This window comes from Kogia breviceps, chromosome 19 (assembly GCF_026419965.1).
Source record: "Kogia breviceps isolate mKogBre1 chromosome 19, mKogBre1 haplotype 1, whole genome shotgun sequence".
NCBI classification, from domain to species: Eukaryota; Metazoa; Chordata; class Mammalia; order Artiodactyla; family Physeteridae; genus Kogia; species Kogia breviceps.
This window is the reverse complement of record NC_081328.1, coordinates 34,398,989-34,424,842: the sequence shown is the minus strand read 5'-3', so window position 1 is coordinate 34,424,842 and position 25,854 is coordinate 34,398,989. Positions and strand designations below refer to the sequence as shown.

Genomic DNA, 25,854 nt, shown 5'->3' with positions numbered 1-25,854 from the left:
GCTGGCCCAAGGAAGACCCAAGGCAAACATTCCCCTCCTTAACCCAGCATTTCCCAAATGAATTTGATGATAAATTCACACTCTCCTCACCTTGTATTTTCTTTTTTACAGCTTTATTGAGATATAACTCACAAATCATACAACTGACTCATTTAAAGCATGCCATTGAATGGTTTTTACTATAGTCACAGAGATGTTCAGCCATCACTAGTATCAATTTTGGAACATTTTCATCACCCTCAAAAGAAACCCCATACCCCACCCTGCCCCCCTTGTCCCTCCCTCTCGTCTCTGGGCAACTACTAATCTACTTTCTATCTCTATATTTGCCTGTTCTGGACATTTCACAGAAATGGAATCATACTAGATGCAGCCTTTTGTGACTGTCTTCTTTCACTCAGCAAAATGTTTTCATGGTTCATCCACATTGTAATGTGTATCAGTACTTAATTCATTTTCACGGCCAAATAATTGTCCATAGGGTGGATAAGCTACATTTTGATTCATCAGTTGATGGGCATTTGTGTTGTTTTTACTTCGGAGCTATTTTGAATAATGCTGCTGTGAACATTCATGTACAAGTTTCTGTGGGAACGTGTGTTTTCATTTCTCTTGGGGTATATACTTGGGAGTGGAATTGCTGAGTCAAATGGTAACTCTATGTTTAACTATTTGAGGAAATTCCAGACTATTTTGAAGCAATTGCATCATGTTACATTCCCACCAGCAGTGTATGAGGGCTCCAATTTCTCCACATTTTTGCCAACACTTACCTGACTTTTTAGTTCTAGCCATCCTTGTGGGTGTGAAGTGGTATCTCACTGTGGTTTGATTTGCATTTCCCTAATTATTAGAGATGTTGAGCATTTTTCATGTGCTTGTTGGCCATTTGTATATCTTCTTTGGAGAAATGTCTATTCAGATCCTTTGCCCATCTTTTTTTTTTCTTTTTTTTTGCGGTACGCGGGCCTCTCACTGTTGTGGCCTCTCCCTTTGCGGAGCACAGGCTCCGGACGCACAGGCTCAGCGGCCATGGCTCACGGGCCCAGCCGCTCCGCGGCACGTGGGATCTTCCCGGACCGGGGCACGAACCCGTGTCCCCTGCATCGGCAGGCGGACCCTCAACCACTGCGCCACCAGGGAAGCCCCTTTGCCCATCTTTAAATTGGGTTACTTGTCTTTTTATTATTGAATTGTAAATGTTATTTATATGTTCCAGATACAAATCCCTTATCAGATATATGATTGATAAATATTTTATTTCATTCCATGGGTTATCTTTTTGCTTTCTTAAAGGTGTCTTTTTATTTATTTTTATTATTTATTTATTTATTTATTTATATTTATTTAGGCCGTGCCACGTAGCATGCAGGATCTTAGTTCCCCTACCGGGGATCGAACCCATGTCCCCTGCCGTGGAAGCACAGATTCTTAACCACTGGACCACCAGGGAAGTCCTTAAAGGTGTCCTTTGAAGCACAAATTTTTTTTTTTTTCCCTTCGGTACGCGGCCCTCTCACTGTTGTGGCCTCTCACGTTGAGGTGCACAGGTTCCGGATGTGCAGGCTCAGCGGCCATGGCTCACGGGCCTAGTCGCTCCGCGGCATGTGGGATCTTCCCGGACCGGGGCACGAACCCGTGTCCCCTGAATCAGCAGGCGGACTCTCAACCGCCGCGCCACCAGGGAAGCCCTGAAGCACAACTTTGATTAAGTTCAGTGTCTCAATCCATTCTGGCTGCTATAATGAAATACCTCAGACTAGGTAGCTTCTAAACAACAGAAATTTATGTCTCACAGTTCTAGAAGCTGGAAGTCCAAGATCAGGGTGTTAGCGTGGTCAGGTGAGGGCCCTCTTCTGGGTTGCAGACTTCTTGTTTTAGCCTCACATGACAAAAGGGGCTAGGGAGCTCTGTGGGCCTCTTTTATAAGGATACTAATCCCAGTCATGAGGGCAAAGCCCTCATGACCTTATAACCTCCCAGACGTCCCACCTCCTAAAATCATTACCTTGGGGATTAGGATTTCAACATATGAATACGGGGGGGGGGGCGGGGGGCGGGGCGGGGACACAAACATCCAGACCACAGCATTCAGTTTATCTATTTTTTCTTTCGTTGTTTATGCTTTTGGTGTTATAACTAAGAATCCATTGCCAAATACAAGACCACAAAGACTAACCCCTATGTTTCCTTCTAAGAGTTGTATAGGTTTACCTCTTATATTTAGGTCTTTGATCCACTTTGAGTTAATTTTTGCATATGATCTGAGGTAGTGATTCAACTTCATTCTTCTGCATGTGAATATCCCAGTCCTGCCCTGCAGCCCCCTTGTATATTTACAAAACCTCCAGTAGCATCTCATGGAACCCTGGTGCTTCAGGGAACACCAGTTGGGAATTGCCAACCTATATGATCAGGTCCAAGTTTCTTAGCCTAGCCAAGGCCTCTCACCATCTGCCCCCAACTGGCCTCTTGCTGTTCCTTAGACTTGCACTGGGTTTTTCTGCCTCAGGCCTTAGTATATACTGTTCTAACACTTCGGCCAACCACTATCACATTCACACACACCATCCACCTTCTCCTACTGAAATTCACTCGTCCTCTAAGGGATAATAATAGCTAACATTTATTGAGCACTCGCTACGTAGCACCTTCCTAAGCGCTTTATTTGTAGTATTATCTCATTTAATGTTTACACTGACATATATATGCCTATTATCCTCATTTTATAGGTGAGGGAATCGAAGTTCAACATGGGTAAGTAAACTGCCCAAGGTTGCACGGTTAGCAAGTGATAGAGGAAGAATTTAAAGCCAGACCGTCTGCCTCCGGAGGCCCTGCTCTAACAAATCACTGCCCTCCAATCAACCTTCGTTTATCACCCCCACTCGGCCCACTACTTCACTAGTACCAAAATATATTTACTGAACTCTACTATGTATTTTGCTGAACTACCAAGTTAGCAAATGAGTAGAAGAATGAATAGAACTGCATTGTCGGAGCTGGAAGGGCCTCAAGCTTCCTGGAACGTGGGGTACACTCCAGGATAACAGGCTCTGTGACTCACCCAGGGTCACAAGGTGGGGCAGAAACCATGTCAGGACAAGGTCTCCACCTCCTGCGTGTAGTTTTGATGCCATGCCTGCTGTGTCTCCATTCAATACACATTTATTGAGTTCCTTGCCTGTGCCAGGCCCCAGTCTGAGCCCCGTCTGAGACAAACAGAACAAGACCCCTGGGACCCTGCCCTGTCTCTCTCCCTGGGGACAATGGGGCTTAGGCCTGGCAGGGCTCCTCCCAGGTTTCAAGGGCCATCCCCTGGGCTCCGACCCAGCTTTCCCTGTTCCCTTGGAGGAAGCGCTGAGAATGGGAGATGGCAGGCAGTCAGGGGCACAGAGCTGGCCGGGAGGAAGGGCCCCAGGTCCAGTTCTTTTCCTGGCACCCTTGTTTGCTGCAGGCCCCTGACTTCCGGTGGTTGTTTCCGCCCCACCCATAACCTCCCTGGCTGAGTGGGCAGCTGGCCTGGGACTGGAATTCTCCCACCATCCTCAATTTCATCCATCTCTTGGATGGGCAGTCCGTCAAAGCCCAACAGACCTGGATGAGAATCTTGCTCCCTCCACCAGCTGCATGACTTTGGGCCTGTCACTTTGCCAGTCTAAGTCTTTGTTTCCTCTTCTGGAAAAGGGGACAATGGAACTGACCTCACAGGTTTGTCATGAAGAATGAAAGACATAATATACATAAGGGGCCTGGCACAATGAGACTCCCAATACAAAATGTTATCTCTTTTCTCAGCCTAGCTCTTCCCACGTTCCTCCTCCGGGAAGTCTTCCAGGATGCCCCCTTTCCCCTGTCTCCCCATCCCTGTGTTAGGGTCCCAGTCTGAGCCTTGGGGAAGGCCAACTGGGCTCCTGTGTGATGGAGGTGCTATGATGGGGTTCTCCAGGTGCTGATATCTCCATGAGCTCTCAAGTGTCCATTTCTCTCACATAGACATGTCCATGTCTCATAGGGAATGGGGCTGAAGGGGACCCACATGGAGCTTCATGAGTTTTTCAATGGACCAGTTCAATTCGATGCACATCATTGACTTCGACTCCAAGCAGAGTACTGTGGTAGGAGCTATCGGCAGGGTGGAGAGAGAGGGGGGTCTGAGCTTACTTTTCCTGGAGTACTGAGCTATAGGGGGAGAGATAGCCACTGCCACCCCCACACCCATTGCAATAAAAAATAACATTTATTGAGCTATTACTATGTAATAGACATTGTGCAAATACTTTTACTCTCCACAATGACTCTATGCTTAGGGTGCAATTTTAAACTCAATTTTACAGATATAGAAACTGAGGCACAAGGAACTTAAGCAACTTTGCGCAAGTGAATAAGTGACATCTGGCCAAATGTGACAAATGCTCTATCAGAGAGAGAAACAGGGGTATGCTGGAGCAGAAGGCATCCACTGAGATCCAGGGAGCCTGGGAAGATGACGGGTTTCAGCTGGCCTTGAAGGAAGAGGAGCTGTTCATGGGCAGGAAGAAGTAGGAGCACTGCTTGCAGGCAAACGCCTTAAGAAGGGGGCGAGCAGGCATTTGGGGGATGAAGATCTGCCTGGCAGCTGGGGCTGCGTGGGGAGGATGGGAGTACGGAGGGCGAGGGCAGAAGGTGAGCAGGACGGTCATGGAGGACCTCAAGCCCCCGGCTGAGGACCTGGGCTTCAGGTGTGGTTCTGCAAGGCATTCAAGGTAGGGTTTTAAGTGGAGTCAGATCAGAGGAAAGGAGGAGGGCCTCCTGGGGCCAGGTGACAATTGTCTAGGGGGAGAGAAGGGAAAGGTATGGCGGGTAGCCCAATGCCAGGTGCTCCCCGTGTATGATCTCAGTTAGCCTCCCAACAGTCCCTAGAGTTGGGCATGATCGTCACCTCTTTGTAAATAAACTGAGGCTCAGAGCTGACCAGAGGTGGGTTAGAGGCTAATGGCATTGGGGTGGGGGCCCCTGTTCCCTAAGGTGAGGCCAGGCCCCAAACCCTGTTTGCCCACTGGTGGCGAGGGTGGGTGTGCGGTACTCTGAGGTCTTCTCAGGGTGTCTGTGGGTGCAGAGAGGAGGGTGGGCATGGAATGAATGAGGTGGGGCTTCTGAGGTTACAAATGGGGTCACCAAGAGAGCTAGAACAACAGGGGGCCAAAAGGAAGGAAGGGCAGAGCTGAGGGGCTGGAGTCCAGGGTGCAGGTGGTGAGAGGCCTGCGGGGGTTGGGACCCCAGGGCTTATCTTCAGTGAGTTTGTTGTGGGCCTGGCTGACCACACAGCACCAGGCTGGCATGGCCTGATCAACAGCAGAGCTCAGGCTGGTGCTCTTGGGGAAAGGCCTGGGTTTGGGGTACAAAACTTGGGGTCCCTCCTGGACTCTGGCCTCTGTGTCCTATCTCTAGCCCTGCCCTGGGGCCTCGGGCAGATTGCCAGCCAGACCTGCACCTCCACCTAGGAGGCCCTAGAGGTCCCCCAGACTCGCTGGCTGTCCTTCCTGCTGACTTCTCCCGTGTGCCCTGCATCCCAGAGCCACCAACTCCTGCCCACACTCCTCATCCAAATATCTCGACAGTCCACCTACATCTCTACAGTAAGGCAGCCCCTCACCCCTCCTCACTTCTATCTCCACATCAGCCCCCAGATGGGTCTCCCTGACTCCCAGCCAGAGGAAGCTTTTGAATCCACAAAGGCTGTCAGCTTACTCCAAGGCATAAACCCATCACTTCCCTTCAGTTCCAAGGCCAGCAAGCTGAAGCCCAAACTCCAGGCTCTAGTGCTTTCCTGAGCGTGTCCCTAACAGCCAGCTGTACTTGTGATTGCTGTCCACTGTCCTACCTACTGCATCTCAGTGCCCCCCACCTCTCCACACTCCACTCGTAAGTTCCCTTCTCAGCAGCCGTGGTGGACTGTGCCCTCACCCAACGCAGAGCTATACCTGTCAGGGCCGTGGCCCAGAGCAGTTCAGCCACTTCGGGAGTGGCCTTGACATCCTCCAAGCCCCATCTGACTCTTTACCTCAGATGAGTCCCTGATGCCCAGGACAATCCCCCAGAGGGAAAAGGCCAAGCCCCCGGGGGATTGTTTTACAGGTAAGTGAAATCTCCATCATTGCCCTCATCATGCTAACAGTTAGGCGAAGAGGGCAGTGCCAGGGCCTGTCTGGAACCGCTGCCTGCCCCGCCCACTCCCCACTAAATCATTCTTTCTCCCAGCTCTTCCCCCAGCACCATTTCCTCCCTGCCCCCCCCACCCCACCTTCATGGCTGCCTGAGTCATTTCTACCCCAGGGCCCTGGTTTCTGTGTGCGATGCTGTAACGTCCTGCCCCATCCCTGCCAGGTAGGGCTCCCTGCCTTTTATTAGCAACCTTCAGGAAACAGGCCTTAAGCCACAAGAAGGTTGCCCAGTGGTGAGAATTTCTGTGATCCTGCCAGGAAAGGAAGGGGCCATGAGGAGGAGGAACTTCTGCTGTCTCCCAGATCAGAGTCCAGAAGGGTGCCCTGCCTTGCACATCAGACACACCTGGGGCCTGAGAGCAGGCTTGCACCTCCCCCCTCAGTCTGCCTTGTAATCTACTCTTTAGCTCGCTGAAACTTGCAAGCAGATTTCAAATCAGCGGTAACGCGCCCCACTGCCCTTCTTGCTGCTGCTGGCCACTCAGGGGTGAGGTCCCAAGTGAGGGGCTGGTTGGGAACCGGGCGGTGCTGGGATGAGGGGCGAGAGCTGGGAGGAGGCTACAACCTGCGTTACTCAGGGCCCTGGCCCGTCCGGAGCAGGCGGGGAGGAGGAAGTGAGTCAGTGGGCACAGCAATTCATGCCTCGGGATTCTGACTTTCCTTTTCAACCCACTGAGCCAAGACGTTTGTCCCAACAGGATCCTGCGGTGGGGGAGGGGAGGGGAGGGGAGCAAGATATTTATGAGACAGAGCTGGCTTCTCACTCACCTCTACCAGCTTCACTTTTTTAGGGCCATAAACAGTATGTGGCCAACTGAATTCAGCCAGACATGCAGTGGTGGAAGACCTACTGTGTGTGAGGGACTGTCATGGGTGCTGGAAATACAGGTGTAATTGACAGCAAGCACAACTAGTGCTTAGTGAGCGACTTCTGGGTCCCAGTTCTGCTGTTTTTCAACAAACCTGTGAGTCTGGTATCTGTGTCCGATTTATAGTGAGGAAACTGAGGCTAAGAGGTGAAGGGACTTGTCCAAGGTCACAGCCCTATCAGTCTATAATCATACTATGAGCCCAGCCTACAAGTCAGTGCAAGGCCCGGAAGATGCAAGAGTGATTACATCTGTGTGTGTGTGTGTGTGTGTGTGTGTGTGTGTGTGTGTGTGTGTGTGTACACAGGGGTGCAGGGGGCAGGGGTGAGGGAAGAAAGTGAAAACTCATGAAGGATTTCAAAGAACAAGTGGATATTTCCCAAGTGAACAAGGGGGTATAGGGAGGCAGAGGGGTCAGCACGTGCAAAAATCAAGTGGCACGAACCAGCCCTGGCGTGTCTGTGGACTCCTGCCGGGGGCAAGGCATTGCAACACAGGCTGTTACAGGAGAGCAGGCTGTGGGGACAAGGGGGAGGTGCTTCTGGACGCTCAGAATCTGGGAAGCCTGTGGGTGGCCAGCTGGAGGTGACTGGCAAGAGTTGAACATCAAGGCTGGAGCCTGGAGGTGCTTGGGTGGGGGTCATCAGCATGGAGGAGAATGGTAATGCACAAAGGGTGATCTGGGGAGGCAGAGACATGAGTCTGAACAGCAGCCCAGGGTGGGCTGAGGAATCTTGCAAGGGGGTGAGGGTGCTGGGCAGAGATAGTGAGGGAGGAGGGCCAAGAAAAGGCACAGAGGGCAGTCAACAGGGTCACCGCTGCCACCCCAGAGAGGTCAGGGGCAAAGAACCAAAGACTACTACTGGACGTGCCCCTCCGAGGAGGCTGGTTCCCAAGTGGATAAGGTTTCAGTGAGATGAGGGGGCTGAAAGCCAGGTTGGGGAGGCAGAAGGGACCAAGACAACCCAAGGGCAGAATCCCTACCCAAGGGAGAGCAGACAGGAGACTGATCTCAAGGATGTGACTTCTAAGCTGTGTGTCTCCTGGAAGAACAGAAGGCAGCCAAGATGACTGGGGGATGGAGGAAGCGGGGTGCCTGGTGGAGATATTCACACCTCTTGCACCTTGGGCATCTCAGTCTTTTCAGCTATAAAGTGGGAGGCATCTCCACCTCGTAAGGTTATTAGAAGATAACATACGTAAAGGGCGGGACAAACAGTAGGTGCTCAATAAACGTAAGCTTCCCTTCTGAATTCATATGTTCATAAAACATTCAGAGACACATAGTCACGTAGGCAAACAGGTGTGAATGTGCAAGGGACCATGTGCACAGATGCATGTTCCAATCAACATGTACACAGGAGTGCTCCATAGACAACCACACATGGCCCTCCACCCTTAGCAGTATCTCTAGGAAGTTAGTAGGAGTGTGTGGAGGAGGTAGATGAAGCCCCCCACCTGTCCAGATTTCCCACCTGGCCAATAAGAACCCTGCCAATAAGAATGCATCTCCCCAAGAAATGGCAAGGCCCTAGGGGGCTGGTGACTCACCCCCGTGGCCTCCCAAACTTGAAGAGGCCACCTTGGCATGAGGTAGAGAATGTTATAGAGTCCGAATCTCCCAGCTAGGAGGGCAGGGCTTGGGCAGCAAGGCCAGGCCGTGGTGGGCAGCAAGGCGACCATGGAGAGGGTTGAAGGAACTAGAAAGACAAAGGGGTTGGCCAGCAGGGAAGTTTCCTGATGTCTGCAGCCTGCTCGCCAGGCCCCAGTGGGGGTCACTGCCCATTTATCCCTGGAACCCCTCTGCTTTTTCCCTCCCCCACCCCCTGCGTACCCCACCACACATGTACCTGAAGTCCAAGTCAAATCAGCGCCCTGGGTCCTTCTCACTCACTCGCTCCCTCCCTCCGTCTGCTCCTGCCCCTGCTCAGCCCACTTCACCCGTTGCCTAAATTATTACAGCAGCCCCTTCCTGCTCCCCAGCCCAGTTCGTCTTGGCGATGCCAACTTCATGCTGCAGCCAAAATGTTCTTTCTAACACCCAGATTGTTCCATAATCACCAGCCCTGAAACATAATGCAATGTGGGTTTAGCCTGTTTAAATTTGAGAGCTTTCAGAACATGAGGCCAGGATGAAACCCTGGCCTCCTGAAGATGCTCTCATTCATCTTTGAACCCCTGAGGGTCCTCAGCTCTGTGCCAGTACATAGCAGGTTGTCAAGGAATGCTTGAAACTGACAGATTCTGAGCCAGAGAAGTTGCCTGGCCTGGATGCCTGTCCCGCCCCCACATCTGGGGCACAGGAGAAAGGAAATCTGATAAACCCATTCATGCTTCACTGCTCCTCCCTCCCTCCCCAGTCATTTGCATTTTCAATTCAAGTCAGAGATAAGAGACCTGAGTCTTAGTTCCATAGCTGAGATTGGGTCCATTTAGTTCAACAAATATTAGGAGCCTTGGGACACAAGGGATGCCAGGTGAGGAATAATAAGGGATTCCTTCCAGCCCTTTCGTTTCATAGGTGGGGAGACCGAGGCCTGGAGGAGGAAAGGAACTTGCGCAAGGTGAGAGGGCAGAAGGCAGCCTGCATTCAGCCCTCGTGGAACCACAGTTCCACTCCATCCATATCTCTCCATCTCTGCACTGACCTTCCCGTGAGAAGTGAGTGAGCAAGTGGTGTGCTCTGGGGCTCTGGGAGAGGGAGATGGGTGGGGGGAGTGTTATGTTGGGGGCTGGGTAGTGGCAGAGGAAGGCTGGTATGAACACAGCAGGCACTGAATAAATGGAAGTTGCCTTTACAGAATATGACGTTGTCATGTTACAACTGGGAAAACTGCACCCCAAGTTAGGCCCCAACTCTTCTGTGTTCCTCTCTTGAGGCTCCCTCTTGCTAATAATCCTTTCCTTCTCACTTGTCCAGACATTCCTCCTCCAGGAAGCCTCCCTGACTCTACAGCAGAACCCACAGTTTGTGTGTTGTCATCTTTGCCCACAGAGGCAGATGGACCCCATCCAAGATTTGGTTCAATGTCAAGACTGATGATGCCACATGCATACTAAGAGGGAATGAAAACGTTTATTTTTTACATAACTGAGGTCTCTGGAGGAGCAGGGCTGGCTTCTCAAACAGGTCCAAAATGGCTTGAGAGAGCAAGGAAAGGAGATTGGCCTGGCTTTTTACTGTGGTGAGGGAGAGAGGCCTGGTGAGCATTTGTGAGGAAAGGGGCTTGCATGGTTCGAATCTCCCACGGATGCCAAAGGAGGCAGCACAGCACCCAGGCTTTCTTATGAGCTTGTCCAGGTGGGAGGCACAAGGGGAAGAGGGAGAGGGGACGGCTTAAAAGGTGTCAGCAGTCAAACATCAAAAAATGGGCTCAGACTCCTCATTACACGTGTTATTCTCCGCGTTTACATTTCTAGGTGGGTCCCTTCTGTACAGGGAAGGGTTGGCATGATAAGGTCAACTGAGGGATGAGATGAGGCTGTGGATGATAATGTCACTTACATCAGAGGATTTTGGACCTTTGGCATGAACTGGGGATTTCTCTTTCTGCATCTCTCCAGCCCAGAGACCCTTCCAGTCCCTTCGTCCCTCCATTCCATCTCCCCCAGATCTGTCTGACACTCCCCCACATTCCTTAGCTTGGGCGCTCCCCCTACCAGGCACCCCCACTCCCACTCCCACATTCCCTCTGGACACTCCCCCAGAGTGGAAAAAACATCCCTCATCCCCTTCCTGCTCCCAGCCCTGGGATCGGACATGCTGGTCATTCCTGTTTGGGATGGCCAAAGAGATAACACCTGGCATGGAGCCCATCTGTCATCACAGAACTCTCAAAGCTGTTTCAGGTGGGACCCCTGTCCTCTCTGACTGTCCACCCTGGCCCCTGGGCTCCTGGCCTTGTCTGTTTCCCCCTTCTCTAAGAATGAGGTGAAGGACCCAGCAGCCAGCTGGAAGGAGAGCAAGGTAACTGTTCAACTTCCATCCAGGTCAGCTTCCTGTTCCTTGGCCCCACATGTCCTAACCCCTGGAGGCTCTGGGCCACAAAGCAGACCATGGAGAGAGGCTGGGCAGCTCTGAGAGTCAAAGCTTGGGAACAAATGCTGCTCCAAGGGCAGACAGGGATGAGTGTCCTCTCCCCAAACACCGCAGAGAACGCTGCTATCACAGCTGCCTTTGTTTAGGCATGTCTGGCTTTCTGACCAACATCTGGAGTTTGTCTCTTAAAGACACAGATGTGGCCAGTGGCCTCCAGTCCTAGCTCTACCTCCTATGAGCTGCGTGACCTTGGACATCCAGGTTCCTCCTTAAGTCAAATGAGGAGTCAAATGAGGCCGGGAGAATATGAGAGTCTGCAAGTGAAAGGATTCGTAAGCACAAGTTCATCTCGAGTCCCTTCCCAGGCGCTGAATCTAATTTTGTGCTCCTAATTCTTTGTCTTTTTCCTTAAAGAGGGCTCCAAATTGTACAAGCTTCAGGCCCCACAAAACCTAGATCTGCCCTGAGTATGGTACAAATGTTAGTTATTAGCAAAAGTGGTCAAGAAGGGCCCTGGGCTCAGATAACACAGGATTAAAATCCGAGTTGCATAGCCTTCAAGTTGCTTAACCTCCCTGAGCCTCAGTTTTCTCATCTTAAAACAGAGATAACACCTCAAAGATTGCCGTGATAATTTAATTTAATAATATTTGTAAAGCACTTAGCATAGTTTCTGCTGCGCAAGCACAACTATATGGTGGTTTTCTTATTATCATAAACTCTCAGCGATAGGGGCTCTAAAATGAATTTCAAGGAAGTAAGCACTGAGAACTGAACTCCTGGACCAAAATAAGAAAGCTCCTTTAGCCTAGAAAAAAGAATGGTGAGGGGAAATGGGTCTTTGTGCTGCAATAAGGGAAATCTTAGTCAGACTCAAGAAAATACAGAGTGATCTCTTGAAGTTCCCTTTCAGTTCGATTCTTCTGCGGATAACCAGACCTTTGGGTCTCGCCCACCTAACTCCTCCACCTGGCGCCACCCACTACACACCAGTGGGGGCTGGAGTCCCCGCAGTCTCCAAACGCTCAGTTGGACCCTGCGTGGTTGGAGGGGGCCTTTGGGATTCTGCTGGGCTGGGCCCTGAAGGCAAGGGTGGATGAGAAATGGCTACAGTCTGGGCCCAGCTCCCTGGCCACGCAGACACCCTAAAGAGAAGGGACTTCTTTCCACATCGACCGGATACCCATGATACAAAATAGATATCAGAAGGCGCAGCCCTTTGGGGAAAACGCTGTCTTGTTGCGTCTGTCTTTGTTGAGAGACCATTCCCAGCTCGGATCAGGGTGGGTGGGAGCGAGTGGGCAAAAGAAAGAAATCTCGACAAGGACGGTGAAGGGCAGGGTACGAGGAAGAACGCCCAGAGACCGCTAACCTTCTCCCAGGGGCTCACAGCGCGGCGGAGGCGAGGGCATTCCAGCCAGTGGCTTGCGGATGTCGGCTCCCAGATGCGCCAACGCCGGGGCTCTCCAGCCGGACCCACAGAGGTGGCCGCGTCCGGAACGGCCTTTCCAGCAGCTGTAGCCTCCGCAGCAAAGCAGCGGGACAAATCCCACCCCCCGGCCCCGCCCGTCCAATCCATCTTGCTCGGGAGGCGACGCTTCTCGGGAGAAGCAAGGGGCGGGGCGGGGAGCGGTAATCCAAGCCTTTGGGGGCTCCGGACAGGTGTTTGGGGGAGAGGGCGGAGCCGGGTTAGGGAGGATGGAGAGGGAGGGGCGGTGCTGCCCCTTTAAGAGGAGGCGGCCGAGCCGGGACCTTTTCTCTTTCCCCGGAAGGAAAGCCTAGCCCCGGCTGGGCGCGCAAGGTGGGGAGGTGCGGGGCTGGGCGTGGAGAGGCGGGGCGCGCGCGGTGGGACCCCTCCTTCCCGTCTTCCTTGCGGTCGACAGGTCTCCCTGCCCAGATCCGCTGCCGAGCCCGGATCGGAGGCGACAGTGCGGCCAAGTGGGCGCGGCCGGCACGAGTTGGGGGGCAGGGTGCCCGGGGCAGGGGGGCGGTGACCCGGGACAGTGCAGGCGGGAGAACAGACCCGCGGACCTCAGAAGGGAATCTGAGAGCTCAGACCGTGAGCGGACGTGAAACTGGCCAGGGCTGGGGGCCAGAAACTGATCAGCGCTTCGGGGCTCAACTAAGCGGACGCCAGAGTGTTCTGCGGTGGCGCGGGGGAGCAGGTGAACGGGTCCTCACTCCCAGCTCCACGCCCTCACGCGTTCTCGCCCGGGCCCCGGCACCCAGCCGCAGCCATGGGCCGCGGCCCCAGCCGCGCCGCCCGCGTCCTACGCCCGATGCTCTGCGCGCTCGCCTTGATGGTGGCCGCCAGCGACCGCGTCGCCTCCGCCTTCAACCTGGACACCCGATTCCTGGTGGTGAAGGAGGCCGGGAACCCGGGCAGCCTCTTCGGCTACTCGGTCGCCCTCCATCGGCAGACGGAGCGGCAGCAGCGCTACCTGTAAGTGAAACTGGCCGCGGTGGGGTGGGAGAGTGTGTGTACAGGGTGCGGATCCCGAGTTGAGTCCAAGCCCTGGGCCAGCTGGCTTCCAGGCTCGCAGGCCTCCAGCTCTGGGGAGCGACGATTAAGGGAGCGGGGACCTAGGCAGCCCTTCTGCTGCCGAGGCTTGGCGGGAAGTAAAGGGATGGGGGGTAGTCATTATTGGCAAGTGCTGACCCGGCCAGAGCCTGTCTAGATTCAGCCCCTCAGGCCTTTAAACCTCTCTTGAGAGTAGAAGTGGGGTCCCCGTTTCCTGAGCCCCCTCTCATTCTGTGAACTGGGTGCTTAGTATACCGAATGCCTCTTCTCTCCAGGGCTGGGAGCTGGGGAAAACTGCAATATAAACACCTTTCCCCTTTCCTGGGAAGAACCTACGGGGACATGCATTTAAGCCCGCCCCCACCTCGCACATAGTCTGCGGCCCCCCAGCCACACCCTCCACAGAACCACACTGAAGGGCCTTCTCAACTGCTTGGCGGTTGGAGAGTGAAGTGATGGGCGAGTCTGGGCCTTTGGAGCTGTCCAGGCACTCCTTTTGACCCCTTGAGGATGCAGAAGCAGAAGTGAGAGGAGCAGCTGTCCCAACTCCTGCTTGGTCTTCTGCCACCTACCCCCACCCCCAGCAGTGATGCCCCCCCACCAGACGTCCTCCCCGCATTCCACGGATTCATGTTGAATCTTCCGACCCTGAGTGTGTTTGTTTTGGTCTCCGGAGGGAAAGAGTGTTTTTCTCTTTCTTCTGTTCTCCCTCCCCAACTGCTGCAAGAAGGAGGAGAAAGAGCTAGGCAGAGGGGAGAGAGGGGAAGGAGAGCAGCCAGCTGCTTGTGTTGCCACCCCGCCCCCCCCTTACTCATGCCCAGAGGGGCATGGCCAAGTTTGAGAAGTTTCTCTGCATGGGCTCAGTGTGCTGAGGTTGGCAGTTAGGGGAAGAGGGCAGCTGGGGAAGGTGAGGCTGCCCCAGGAGGGAAGGTTGTTAGGACGGGACAGGCAGGCCCTCTTTGGGCAGTAGCTCTTCTGGTTAACCTACCGAGATGTCCAACCCTGCTGAGCAAGAGGACATGGTCAGATAAAGGGTGTGTTGAAACCTTTCTCAACCCTGGCTGGAACCTGCAGAAACTTGAGGAAGTTGGAATGTCCAAAGTTCAGACTGCCCCAGCCTTGTTCCCTATCCTCCTGGCCCAGCCCCTGCCCAGGCCACCTACCTACTTGGCCTCAATTCCATCTAGCTTCTGCAGAGGCTAGGGCCACCACACCCTTCCCAGCCTGGCCCCAGCAGCTGCGGTCTGGCCTTAGCCACTCTTCCATCTTGGGGGGGGACCCTAAGTGATCATCAGCACACGTTTCTATATTGGTGCTCTTTCTGCCCCAGCCCAGAAAAAGATTTTCAGATTTTCAGTGCTGAATCTGCATGATATAAAGCAATGTAGTGAAAGAGAATATCAGAAAAGCAAGGGTAAATAATGGAAAGCTAGAGTAAATAATAGATTCTGTAATAACCTCCCCTCCCCCCTTTTTTTTTTTCGCTATGTGACCTTAAGCAGGATATTTCCCTTCTCTGGGCCAGTTTTCCCCAAGGAGAGGTTGGGTCTGGATCTATATACTCCTTCCTGCCTCTGTTGGCAACTTGGCATTGTGGAGAAAGAAGAGGCTCCCAAGTCCCATTGCCAGTTTCCTGTCTTGAATCTGTCACTAATACCTGAGTCTTAATTATCTTACATGTCAGGGGGAGGGGAACCACATGCCTTCTTCATGGGGTGATAGTGGGCTTTTAATGAGATAATTTGTGTAAAATGCTCTGCATCTGCCTTCTTCTCCCTGGAGTAGCTGAGGGCTCTTGTGTTGAAGCCGGGACCTGGATGCACCCTCACTAACCAAGGACCTCACCCAAGAGGGCTGAGCAGAGGGGTCCTACTTTTCTTCCTGGGCAGCTAGAGATGGCATTAGGCCTGCCAGGAGCCCAGAAGTTTCTAAAACTAACGAATCTCGGAGAGGCAGGTAGTTCTAGATAGCATTCTGGGTGACTCACTTGGGTATCCTCAGACTTTTCCAGGGGCTGGTTCTACATCTTGGGTCATCTCCTCATCTCACTGAATTCTGCCCCATGACCCTTTGGGAGAATCAGCTGGGCCAGCTGGGCTTAGCTGCAGCCAGCTGTGTAGCCAGATGTAAACAGCTGCCTGAGTGCACAGCTCAGGGGAACCAGCAAGTCAAGTGGCGGTTCTGTTAGCTTCAAAGTCCCTTTGCAAAAGGGGGAGGGTTCATGATCCTGAACAAAGTCTTAGCCTGAAGTTCACTGAAGGTTTTCAGGAGATGCAGCGATCCTGGAAAGATCATGCAAAATCTTGCGTGTCTGTGCATTGTTCTGGGGCCTGGAGGAGGGGAGAGCATAGCTTTCATTATATTCTCAAAGAAGGCCTTATTCCAGAAATGGTTAAAAACCCAGGTGTGTCTTTGTTCCCCATCACCTTTATCTCTAGACTGAGGTTCCATGTGTACAACATCGGAGGCTTACTGCAACCCCGGCTCCAATTTCGCAGTCTCTGGAGTGAGGGGTCAGGATCAGGGCAGGGAACCAAGGTTCTTTGGGCTTCTTTGTGAGATACATGAGGAGCCCTGGGGAAGGGACTATTCCTTAGGGAGATGGTCACTGACCTCCCCCCCTTCCCTCAGCACCTGTTCTGTCATTCCCTCCTGGGAATCCAGGTATCCTGGTCTGGCCTGACCTTGTGGGCTATGGGAGATAACTCTGGGGCTCTTGCCTGGAACTGAGGGTGTCTGGGAAGCCTGGGGCGGGGGTGGCCGCAGCTCCTGGAAGATGAGGTCATACCTGAGGTAGGCAGGAACTAGGCTCACTTGCTCTCCTAAAACATGTTTCCCTGGGCAGGGCAGGCACCTGGCAGCCTCCAAGGATCGTGCCAGAGGAAATGGGCGTAGCAGCTGTGGCTGCAAGCAGAAGGCCTGGATGCATAGTGTCCTTTTTCTCTGGCTGTCTCCAATGACCAGGCCAAGCCAGAGAGCTTAAAACTGGGCAGGAGGTAAGGGAAGCCTGATCTTGTAGAAAATGAAATGAAAGGGGCTTGGTCAGAACTAAACAAAGAAGGAAGAGGATGGCGGTAACAGCAAGGGAGATTGAGGTTAGATGACATGAAGAATGCCCTAAGGGATCCAATGTGGAAAAAATACTAAGGAGCCAGGGAAAAGGAGAAGAAATGAGAAAAACAGCCTTGTTCTTTAGTAGTGGAGGCTCGAGCAAGGCCTCATTCTCCTGTCCTCTCTCATTCTCTCGCCTTCTCCGGCTTGTTGCTCTGATTCTAGGGCTGAGTCACCAGAGGGAAAAGGGAGCTGGGGGGCAGCGTAAGGAGAAGTAAGGTGGGGGTTGAGAGGGCTGCAGTTTTAGCTACCGCAGGAGAAGCCTCTGGGGACATGACTAACTCAGTCAGGAGGATTGGCGCAGAGCTGGGATCCCCGCATCTGAGAGCTGCCCCCAACCCACCCCAGGGCTCAGAGCTGGAGTGGAGCCCCTCCCCAGCTGGCTTCCTGGCCTAAGGAGAAAGGCATGGGGGCCCGCTGCCTGAGTGCTGGACCCGCTGGACCCTCCTTGTTAACTGAACTCTTTCCACTGAGGCTACCCCGGTGCCACCCTGAGGTGAGGAGTCTGGGAAGTTGAATTTTACAGGCTGTTTTTCTGAGCATCACCCCACCCCAGTATCGCTCAGGGGGCCTTCTTCTCTGGGGTGAGCTAGCCTGGTGCCGTGACACCCCTGGGCCCCATTCCCCTGCCTCCTCTGATTCTACTGCTTTCTACTCGGCTGTTCCATTAGCTTTGAACTGCCCCAGGAAGAGTGATGGGGCAGGAGTGAGAAAGTGCTTCTCCGGAACTTGGAGCTCAGGGGCCTCCACAAAGGCCAGGAGGGGCTGTCTGGCCGGAGTCAAAGGATAGGGTGAAGAGGCAGCTGTTTGAAAGCCCTTGCGAGGTCATTTGATTCATCTCCTTACCTCCTGGAAAGGCACCTACTCCCACCCAGCCCAGCCTGACTCCTGGAAAGAGGCAGTCCAGTCTCCTTTCTTCCTTGCTCCAAGAGCTGGGCAAAGCATCCCACTTAGCATCCCAGCAGCTTCTGGCTGCTGCTGGGAGGGTGACCTCAGTGGTGGTTTGAGAGGGATCAGCTTCGACTCTTTGATCTGGACCAGATCCAACAGCAGGAGCAATGTGCTCATTTGCATAGTAACTTACATGCATTTACATACCAGTAAGATCTTTCCCACCCTCTGGATTCTCCCACACCTGACTGTGGCTGGAGGAAGCTGGACCCGGCCCTCTGTACACCCTCCTTCCCTCATCTACTCCCAGTCCTCTGGCCGTAGACCCATTGGATCCTGGGCTGGGAGCCAGAGGGCCTTAAAGGGCCTCTAAGCAGGCCAAGTAGGAGCTAAAAATACTCCAGGGAGGTGGGGGGTGCTCCCTGTGGAATCTCTGGGGAGGGAGGGGCCTGGGATTCGGGGCTGGGATTAGGACCCTGCCCCACCACCCATCAATGGGCACAAGGCTGGTGTGGGTGAGAGTGGAGAGGGTATAGGTGGTAAGGGGATTTGTGTCAATCCAATTACTACTCATGCCCAGCTCTGCCTGCCCTGTACCACAGGAGGCAAAGAGGAGGGGACCCTCAGGCCACTCCCTCTAAGATGAGGGAGCTGGGAGGGCGTGGCCACCCTGTTCCTCAGCCACCTCCCACGCTGACAACTTGGGCCCAGAGAGCTGTAGGCACGGCAACACTTCCCTTGCATTGCATGCCCTGGAATGCAACCTGGGCTCTCCAGGGACCCCTTGCCCACTGAGGCCTGGACCCACCCCTTCAAGGTCATTGTAGCCAACCCCCAGCTGCCACCTCCAGCCAAATCTGAGCTCCCACCCTAGAATGACTAGCTGCCAGTGCCCCACCCCCACCTGACTGATTGCCTTAGGCCATGGAAGTGTTACTTCTATCTCATCCTCTGCCCCATCTAAACACCACACCTGAACTAGTCTGCTCTGTACGCTCTGCTTCAGGTCCCCTAACCCAGTGGGGCAGAAATTCCTGGGTCCCTGGAGCAAGGCCCGGGGGTGTGCTAGGGCCAGTCCTGGTGCCACAAGAAAGCAGAAGACAGTGCTCATGTTGGCCTTGGCTTCATAGTCAGGAGGCCTTTTTAAAGAATGAACCCACTTTTTTCCCCAACAACCCTGGAGGGTGGTGAGACAGCTGCTGTCCCATTTTACAGATGAGTCACTCACAGCTCAGAGAGGGAAAAGAAATTGGCCCTTGAGGCAGAACATACTTAGAACCAGGCCCTTCAGCTCCAAGGCTGAGATATTCCTTTCCCACAGGCAGCAGCTCCCCTCTCGCACCTGTCAGGCTGGGGGCTGATGTCCATGGGTGGTCAGGCAGCAGACTTGCTAGGCACCCTACCCAACCCAGACAGAGGGTGACTAACAGGGCCTGGCTGCCACACTGGCCCCCTGCCAGCCTTCCTGCCGGAGCTCCCAGCCCTGTTCTGCTTAGAGAAGCTATACCCCTGCCCCCAGGAACCCTTCCCCAGGGTGAGGTCTGAGCTGAGGTGTGAGGTGCAGGCAGAGGTCCCCTTCCAGGCACCCCCAGGCAGCACATTCCTGACACCCAGTGGGCCGAGGCACCCAGGCCCTGGCATGCCCAGGCCCTGCCCTGCCCACTCCCTGCAGCCCTCACTCTCAGGTCCCAGGCAGGAGCTGCAGGCAGGACTCTTGCTCTGCACATCCAGACTCTGGCAGGGGGCCTGGCACCCAAGTTCTGAGCTGGGCACCTCAGGTGACAGCATGCTGGGACCGGATGGAGGGGTACCTACCTAGGAGGTGCCTGCCACCCAGGAGGCTGGGTCCAGCAGGACTGAGGAGGTGGTCTTGGCAGAACGTCCAGAGGCTGCAGACAGATGATGCTGGGAGAGCAAGCGGTGGTAGAGCTGGGTTCTCAAACTGTGGTGTGAATATTTGGGATGCGTGTTAAATAAGCAGGTTCCAGGGCTCCACCCCCAGATTCAATCCAGGTTGTCTGTGGTGGGCTGAGGAATTTGCCTTTTTAACAAATATCGCAGGGAGGTTTGATTCTGCTGGTCCAGGAACTGTCTTTTGAGATAATATTTCAAGCCTGATCACCCGCCTTCCTCTCCTCTAGTCACCTCTCTGGTATGGGAAGGGCTGCTAGAGCCCTAAGAACCCTTGCAGGGACTTGCAGTTGGTGTCACTAAAGATAGGTTCCAGGCAGGCTGGGGACAAGGTGATTTACAGCCCTCACCCACCCCCATTCTCATGTCCACCAGCCAAGAACTCTGCCCTGGGGCCACATTGTCCAAAGTGTCAGGTACCCAGCTCCCCTGCCACCACCCTTATACCTCACATGTCTGTCTCAACAGGGTGGGGAGGGGGAGAGTAGACATCGCCCAGGTCACTTAAGGGCCCTGCTGACCTCAGCTCACCCAGCTCTGGTTTAGGGTCAGTTGTCCTTTCCTGCCCACATCCTTCAGTGCCCGCCCCCAGATCTAAGTCCTCAGATGGCTCAAAGATGTGGGACCAGGACTCCTCCAGCCTTGCTCTCTTCCTCTCTGCCTTCATCTCAGAGGCCAAGCATTCCTTCCCAAAACCAGATCTGATTATGTCACTCAGATTCCAAAACAGTCCTTCCAAAACCCAGATCCGGCCATGCCGCTCTCTTGCTTAAAATCCCTCCGTGGCTCCCCTTCTCACCCTGCCTCTTGTCCCTCTCCGTGTTTCTGGCCTCCAGCTGTGCCAAGGGCCTTGCAGCTCCCTGAGTCCCTCTCTTGCTCATGCTTCCTGTCTCTTGCACATGCCAGACCTTTGCCTGCAGAGCCCCTCCTCCCCTTCTTCACCTGGTAAGCCCTGGTCATCAGACTCAGGCCAGGGTCCCCTCTCCTGTGGGCCTCCCTGATAGCCGCCCACGCAGAGTCTGGGCTGGTTTGCTCCCTGCTTTCTTCTCATGAGGCACTGACCACAGGTGTCTGTCTCCTTGCCTGCCTTCCCCTACCCTGGGCGCTCCTTGAGGGCAGGGGCGGGGAGCCATTCATTTCCCGTCGGCAGAGCCTGGCACAGAGCAGGTGCTCGGCCCGTGCACGCTGAGCAGCGGGTTGTTTGAAGCAGGCTTTGGGGCCTATGAGCCCAGGTCTACCTACCTTCTTGCCCCCAGGCTCCTGGCTGGCGCCCCCCGCGACCTTGCTGTGCCTGATGGCTATACCAACCAGACCGGTGCTGTGTACCTGTGCCCACTCACTGCCCACAAGGACGACTGTGAACGGATGGACATTGCAGAGAAAAGTGAGGAGAGGGCCTGGGAATTGGCACTGGGTCAGGAGCCTGGTGGAGGGGGTAACACAGAGAGAATGACTGGAAGAGACAGAAGGCTCACCTGGGTAGCTTCTAGTCCCTTCTTGTCCAACTGGGAAGAGGGAGTCCTAGAGTGGGACCAGATGGGATTTGTGGAGCTCAGACTGTGATGGGCTGGAGAAGGCGGGGAGGGAGGGCTGCCCTGCTGGAGTGGAAGATCCGGGAGGGACCAACCCCTGCCCTCTGGAGGCTCTGGATGCTGGGAGGGTGGGGCGAGGTGCCCTGGCTCATGACCCCTCTCATGCCCACAGGTGACCCTGACCATCACATTATTGAGGACATGTGGCTCGGGGTGACTGTGGCCAGCCAGGGCCCTGCGGGCAGAGTCCTGGTAAGTGGGCGCTTACCGTCGGTCCCCCACTCCAGCCTTCTCCTTCATCTCCCAGGAGCTTCGGAGGGAAGCAGAGGGCAGGAGAAGGGTCCGTTGTGCATGAGCCGGAGGCTTGCAAATGTCCATTTCTGTGGCTGTATGTCTCCACAGCATGTGTGTCCCTTCATCCTGCACTTGGTGCAGGGGGTGGGGGTGGGGAGGGTGTCTGGCGCTCTCCAAGGGCCACACTGGGTCCTGTCTGAATCACCCACTGCCCCACCCCGGGGTGGTGGGTGCTCACCCTTCGTAGGAATGAACTGAGGGAACTGCGAGATGGAAAGGGCAGAGAGGGCCTCAGGCAGTGCAGCCTGGGCGCGCTCCTTCCGGGGAGGCCGGCTGGCGGAAGAGGCACAGCCCTGCTGCCCCAGCTCACACGGCTGGGGTTTGGGGGCCCCTCCCTGCTGTCAGCTGTCACCTCCTGCCCGCATTCATCGGTGCTGGCTCCTGGGATCTCAATTTCTGAGTCCCAGACAGACAATTTATTTTTCATCTTTAAATTCATGTAACATTTACATACAGTGAATGTACAAATTTTGTTTCAGTTGCGTTTTGACAAATTATACAACTGTGTAACCAACACCCATTAAAGAAATAGCATATTTACATCATTCCAGAAAGCCCGCTCCTTTCCAGTCAACCGTCACCCCCATAGCCGTCACCTTGGAATCACGTTGTGATTTCTGTCACCTTTGAACACTGTCATAAGCTCTGGGTTTGACCAGTTCACTGAAACACCCTTTCTAGTCTTTTGTTAAGGATGATGTGGGTCCAGGTTTCCACTTAAGTCAGTTCTAGATCCTGGGTCCTTCAGCACTTTTCTGCTCACCCATCCGTTCATTCAGTCTGTTTTTGGTGAGCACGTCCTGTGTGCCCTGCCCTGAGCCCCCACTACAAACTTTGTAGTTACCCGGGACAGGCTCAAGGCCAGCAGGAGCATGGGTTTGGCTCACAGCTGGACGGGGACACAAACAGCAAGCAAACAAGAACTAGGCCTGGTTCTGGGTTTCCCCTGGCCCCCGGCTGTTTTACAGATACCCTATTCTGATTGATTTGCCCGATAACTCTTTATGGAGCACCTCCCATGTGCAGGGAGAAGCTTCAAGAGAGGCAGCGCAGCCTGATACTTAAGAGCTCAGACCCCGGAGCCCTGACAGCCTTCGTTTGAATATCCCCTGCCTCCTCTAGCTGTGAGATCTTAAGCAGGTTTCCTAGTTCTCTGTGCCTCAGTTTCCTTATCTAAAATGGGGAAGATAATTATCCCTACTCCATAGGGCTGGTAGGGAGGCTTAAAAGAGTTAATATATGAAGAACTCAGACTTGTATCTGGCATATATAGTAAGCACTCAGTAAGTGTTAGCCGCTGCTGCTATGGTTGTTGTTGTTATTCTAATATTGACCTTTCATTAAGAGGGCAAGGCCGTCAGGGGACAGCAGAGAAGCAAATTCCTAACCTGCTCTGTGTCTAGCTCCTTTTAGACCCAAGGGCCCGAACCCCACATTCCCTCATCCTTTTCCCTTTTCGTTTTGCCAAGATCTCTAAGCCACTCTCAAATCCGGTACCTTCTGGTCTTCCAAAAGTGTTCCCAGCCTTCAGAGCAGGTTTTTGAATTCTGGAAAGGCAATGCAGGTCCAAGCCACCACCGTGGGAAGAAAGAAAAGCTGGGAGACCTCTTTCCACTCCTCTGCTGCAAAGCCAGAGGCGCGCAGGGCTGTGGAGACACTGCTCCCGAGTCCCTGCCGCGGGCTCAGCTGTGTGCGTTGGTGGGGGCTGGGGTCCCCAGGTCTGTGCCCACCGCTACACCCAGGTGTTGTGGTCGGGGTCGGAGGACCAGCGGCGCATGGTGGGCAAGTGCTATGTGAGGGGCAACGACCTGGAGCTGGACCCCAGTGATGACTGGCAGACCTACCACAACGAAATGTGCAACAGCAACACCGACTACCTGGAGACCGGCATGTGCCAGCTGGGCGCCAGCGGCGGCTTCACCCAAAACACTGTGTACTTTGGCGCTCCTGGTGCCTACAACTGGAAAGGTGGGGACCGTGGGGGAAGGGAAGAGGAGCAGGCCACCACCCCCGTTAGGCCCTAGGGCAGCCTGCCAGAGCCTCCACACGAGAGGGCAGAGGAGAGCGTTCCTTTGCCAACATCAGCAACTACCTGGACCTCTGCTATTTTAAAGTGCTTACTAGGTACCAGAGGCTTTACACCTATTATCTTAATTAATCTTAAAATACGAGTATTATTATACTCATTTTGCAGAAAACGGAGCCTCAGGGAGGTGAAGTAAATCACCCAAGGCCAACAGTAAGTTCTGAAATCTGTATTGGAACACAGGTCCATCCGACTCCAGGGTAACCATTTAAAAACTTAAAAATAAAGCACGTTCCTGGTACAACTACTAAATGGTACCGTAAAATAAAGAGGAAAAGTGCCCTTCTTCTCCCCCATCTTCCTTGTCCCATTTCCCAGTGTATACTGCTAGGTGTCTTGGGGATCCTTCCAGACTTACTTTAGAATGTATAGGTATCTTAACACACACACACACACACACACACAAAACCACATTCAACGTACTGTTCTGCTACTTCCTTTTCACATATCAATAAACTGTGGGCATCTTTTCATGGCAGTACATACAGGGCCATCTTTGGGGAGGGCTGCAGAGATTTCCTTGTATCCAAAGTCACGCTTGTATCTGCCACACCGTATACTGCCTCTCAGAAGTCTGACGGCTCACACCCCCTCCACCTGCCTCTCTCCACCACCTAGGCTGTAGCAACAGTGGCCCCTTTTCCCTTACTGCACCTACTATTGCAGAATCAACAGGCAGAGAGAGCCCAGAATCCTGTTTTGTTTTTTTTAATTGCAGTATAGTTGACATGCAATATTTTGTTAGTTTCAGGGGTACAATATAGTGATTCAACCTTTAAATACATTATAAAATGGTCACCCCTATAAGTGAAGAAACACTCTGTCCCCATACAAAGTGATTACATTATTACTGACTGTATTTCGTATGCTCTATGTTACATCCCAATGATTTATGTATTTTGTCCTCTTGACCAACAAGTAGCGCAGGGCGTAGTCGCAGCTCTCGGCTTTGCCTGAGGCCGAGGCCTCTTCTCACGCTGCTAGTCTTACCTCCCACCCCTTGGTCCTTTAGAATCTTGGCAGGGCCACAGGTACTCTCCAGCAGCAGCCCTGGGGAGCAGGGTAGGGGTCGGCAGCCCGAGTTTGGGGCAGGATGAGGAGGAGATAAAGGTGTGGAGTCTGGCTTCGGTGTCTAGGGTGAGGGAAATGTCATCTAGTATCCGGGTGTTTGGATGACTGGATTCCAGCTGGACAACGAGCTCTCCATCCCTGAGCCTCACTTTTCTCATCTGCAAAATGGGGGTCATCACTCTACCTCACAGAATTGTTAAGATAAAGAGGAAGTGATTTGCAAATGGCAAAGTACTCACAAATAAAACGGGTTATTATTATCCTTACCTGGAGGTGGGGGGCCTGGACACAGTGGAGGAAAGGAGTGGTGTCTTATACTCCCCCTCCTCAAATCCTTGTGAAGGAAACAGCTACATGATTCAGCGGAAGGACTGGGATTTATCCGAATATAGTTACAAGGACCCAGAGGACCAAGGCAACCTCTACATTGGTGAGTCCAGTTGTGGTGGCCCTTTGGGTGGAGAGGAGGAAAGGGGCTCAGTGGCCCTCTCACCTTCAGCGTCTGGTGGAAGAGTGAGGCCAGGGTGCAGTGCGACTAGTGGCATTTAGTTCAGCTAGCACACAGTCATTGACCAGCACCTGTATGCCTCCAAGACGCAGAGTCATGACCCTCATGGAGCTCACGGTCCCGTGTGCAGGCAGGACTGGGGGCTGGGCATCCAAGGTCCACCCTCTTGCCCAACTTAGAACAGAGGAATAGAAGATCATGGGGGGATATTGGGAGATGGGTCCAGAGTAGAAGGGGACAAAACTTACTGGAGCCTTGATTGACCACCTTCCCCGCTTCCCAGGCTACACGATGCAGGTGGGCAGTGCCATCCTGCACCCTACAGACACCACCATTGTGACGGGTGCCCCTCGGCACCAACATGTGGGCGCTGTATTTTTGCTGAGCCAGGAGGCAGGTGGAGACCTGAGGAGGAGGCAGGTGCTGGAGGGCAGGCAGGTGGGCGCCTATTTCGGCAGTGCCATTGCCCTGGCAGACCTGAACAATGATGGGTGAGAATCCAGGGACATTTCTCTGGGGCCGGGAGAATGGTGAGGGGGGCGGGCTTGCCCAAACCAGGGCAGAGAAATGGAGGTTTGCAACTGTGCATTTCTTTGCATGCTGTTTGCAGGGAATTGCTAGTCAGTTTTGCATGTTGATTTGCAATCAGACTTTATGGGATTCTGGGTGTTTGCATGTCAATTTCATGAGGCTTGCATCTCCTCGTCTATGCCTGTCATTTGTATGGCTCTAGTGGATGTGGGCTGTTTGGGTGTGAT

The 25,854-nt window shown here is 53.6% G+C and overlaps 1 protein-coding gene and 1 long non-coding RNA gene across 3 annotated transcripts in view; one reads left to right on the top strand and one right to left on the bottom strand.

Moving 5' to 3' along the window:
• Positions 1-8,285: 8,285 nt before the first annotated feature.
• Positions 8,286-25,854, top strand: part of ITGA3 (integrin subunit alpha 3) — a 35,908-nt gene continuing 18,339 nt past the window's right edge. The window contains exons 1-6 of one of the 2 annotated variants that reach the window (XM_059046866.2): positions 8,286-13,554; positions 20,802-20,929; positions 21,250-21,329; positions 23,150-23,399; positions 24,932-25,018; positions 25,380-25,587. In XM_059046866.2, coding sequence (XP_058902849.1) covers positions 13,349-13,554; positions 20,802-20,929; positions 21,250-21,329; positions 23,150-23,399; positions 24,932-25,018; positions 25,380-25,587 — 959 coding nt within the window. In that variant the 5' untranslated portion in view covers positions 8,286-13,348. The remainder of the gene's footprint in view (positions 13,555-20,801; positions 20,930-21,249; positions 21,330-23,149; positions 23,400-24,931; positions 25,019-25,379; positions 25,588-25,854) is intronic. The other variant, XM_059046867.2, reaches the window with a different exon arrangement.
• On the bottom strand, positions 11,734-19,785 carry LOC136793287 (uncharacterized). The gene is made up of 2 exons (XR_010838397.1): positions 19,450-19,785; positions 11,734-14,352 (listed from the first exon to the last, which is right to left on the bottom strand). It is a non-coding gene; the product is annotated as an uncharacterized lncRNA (long non-coding RNA).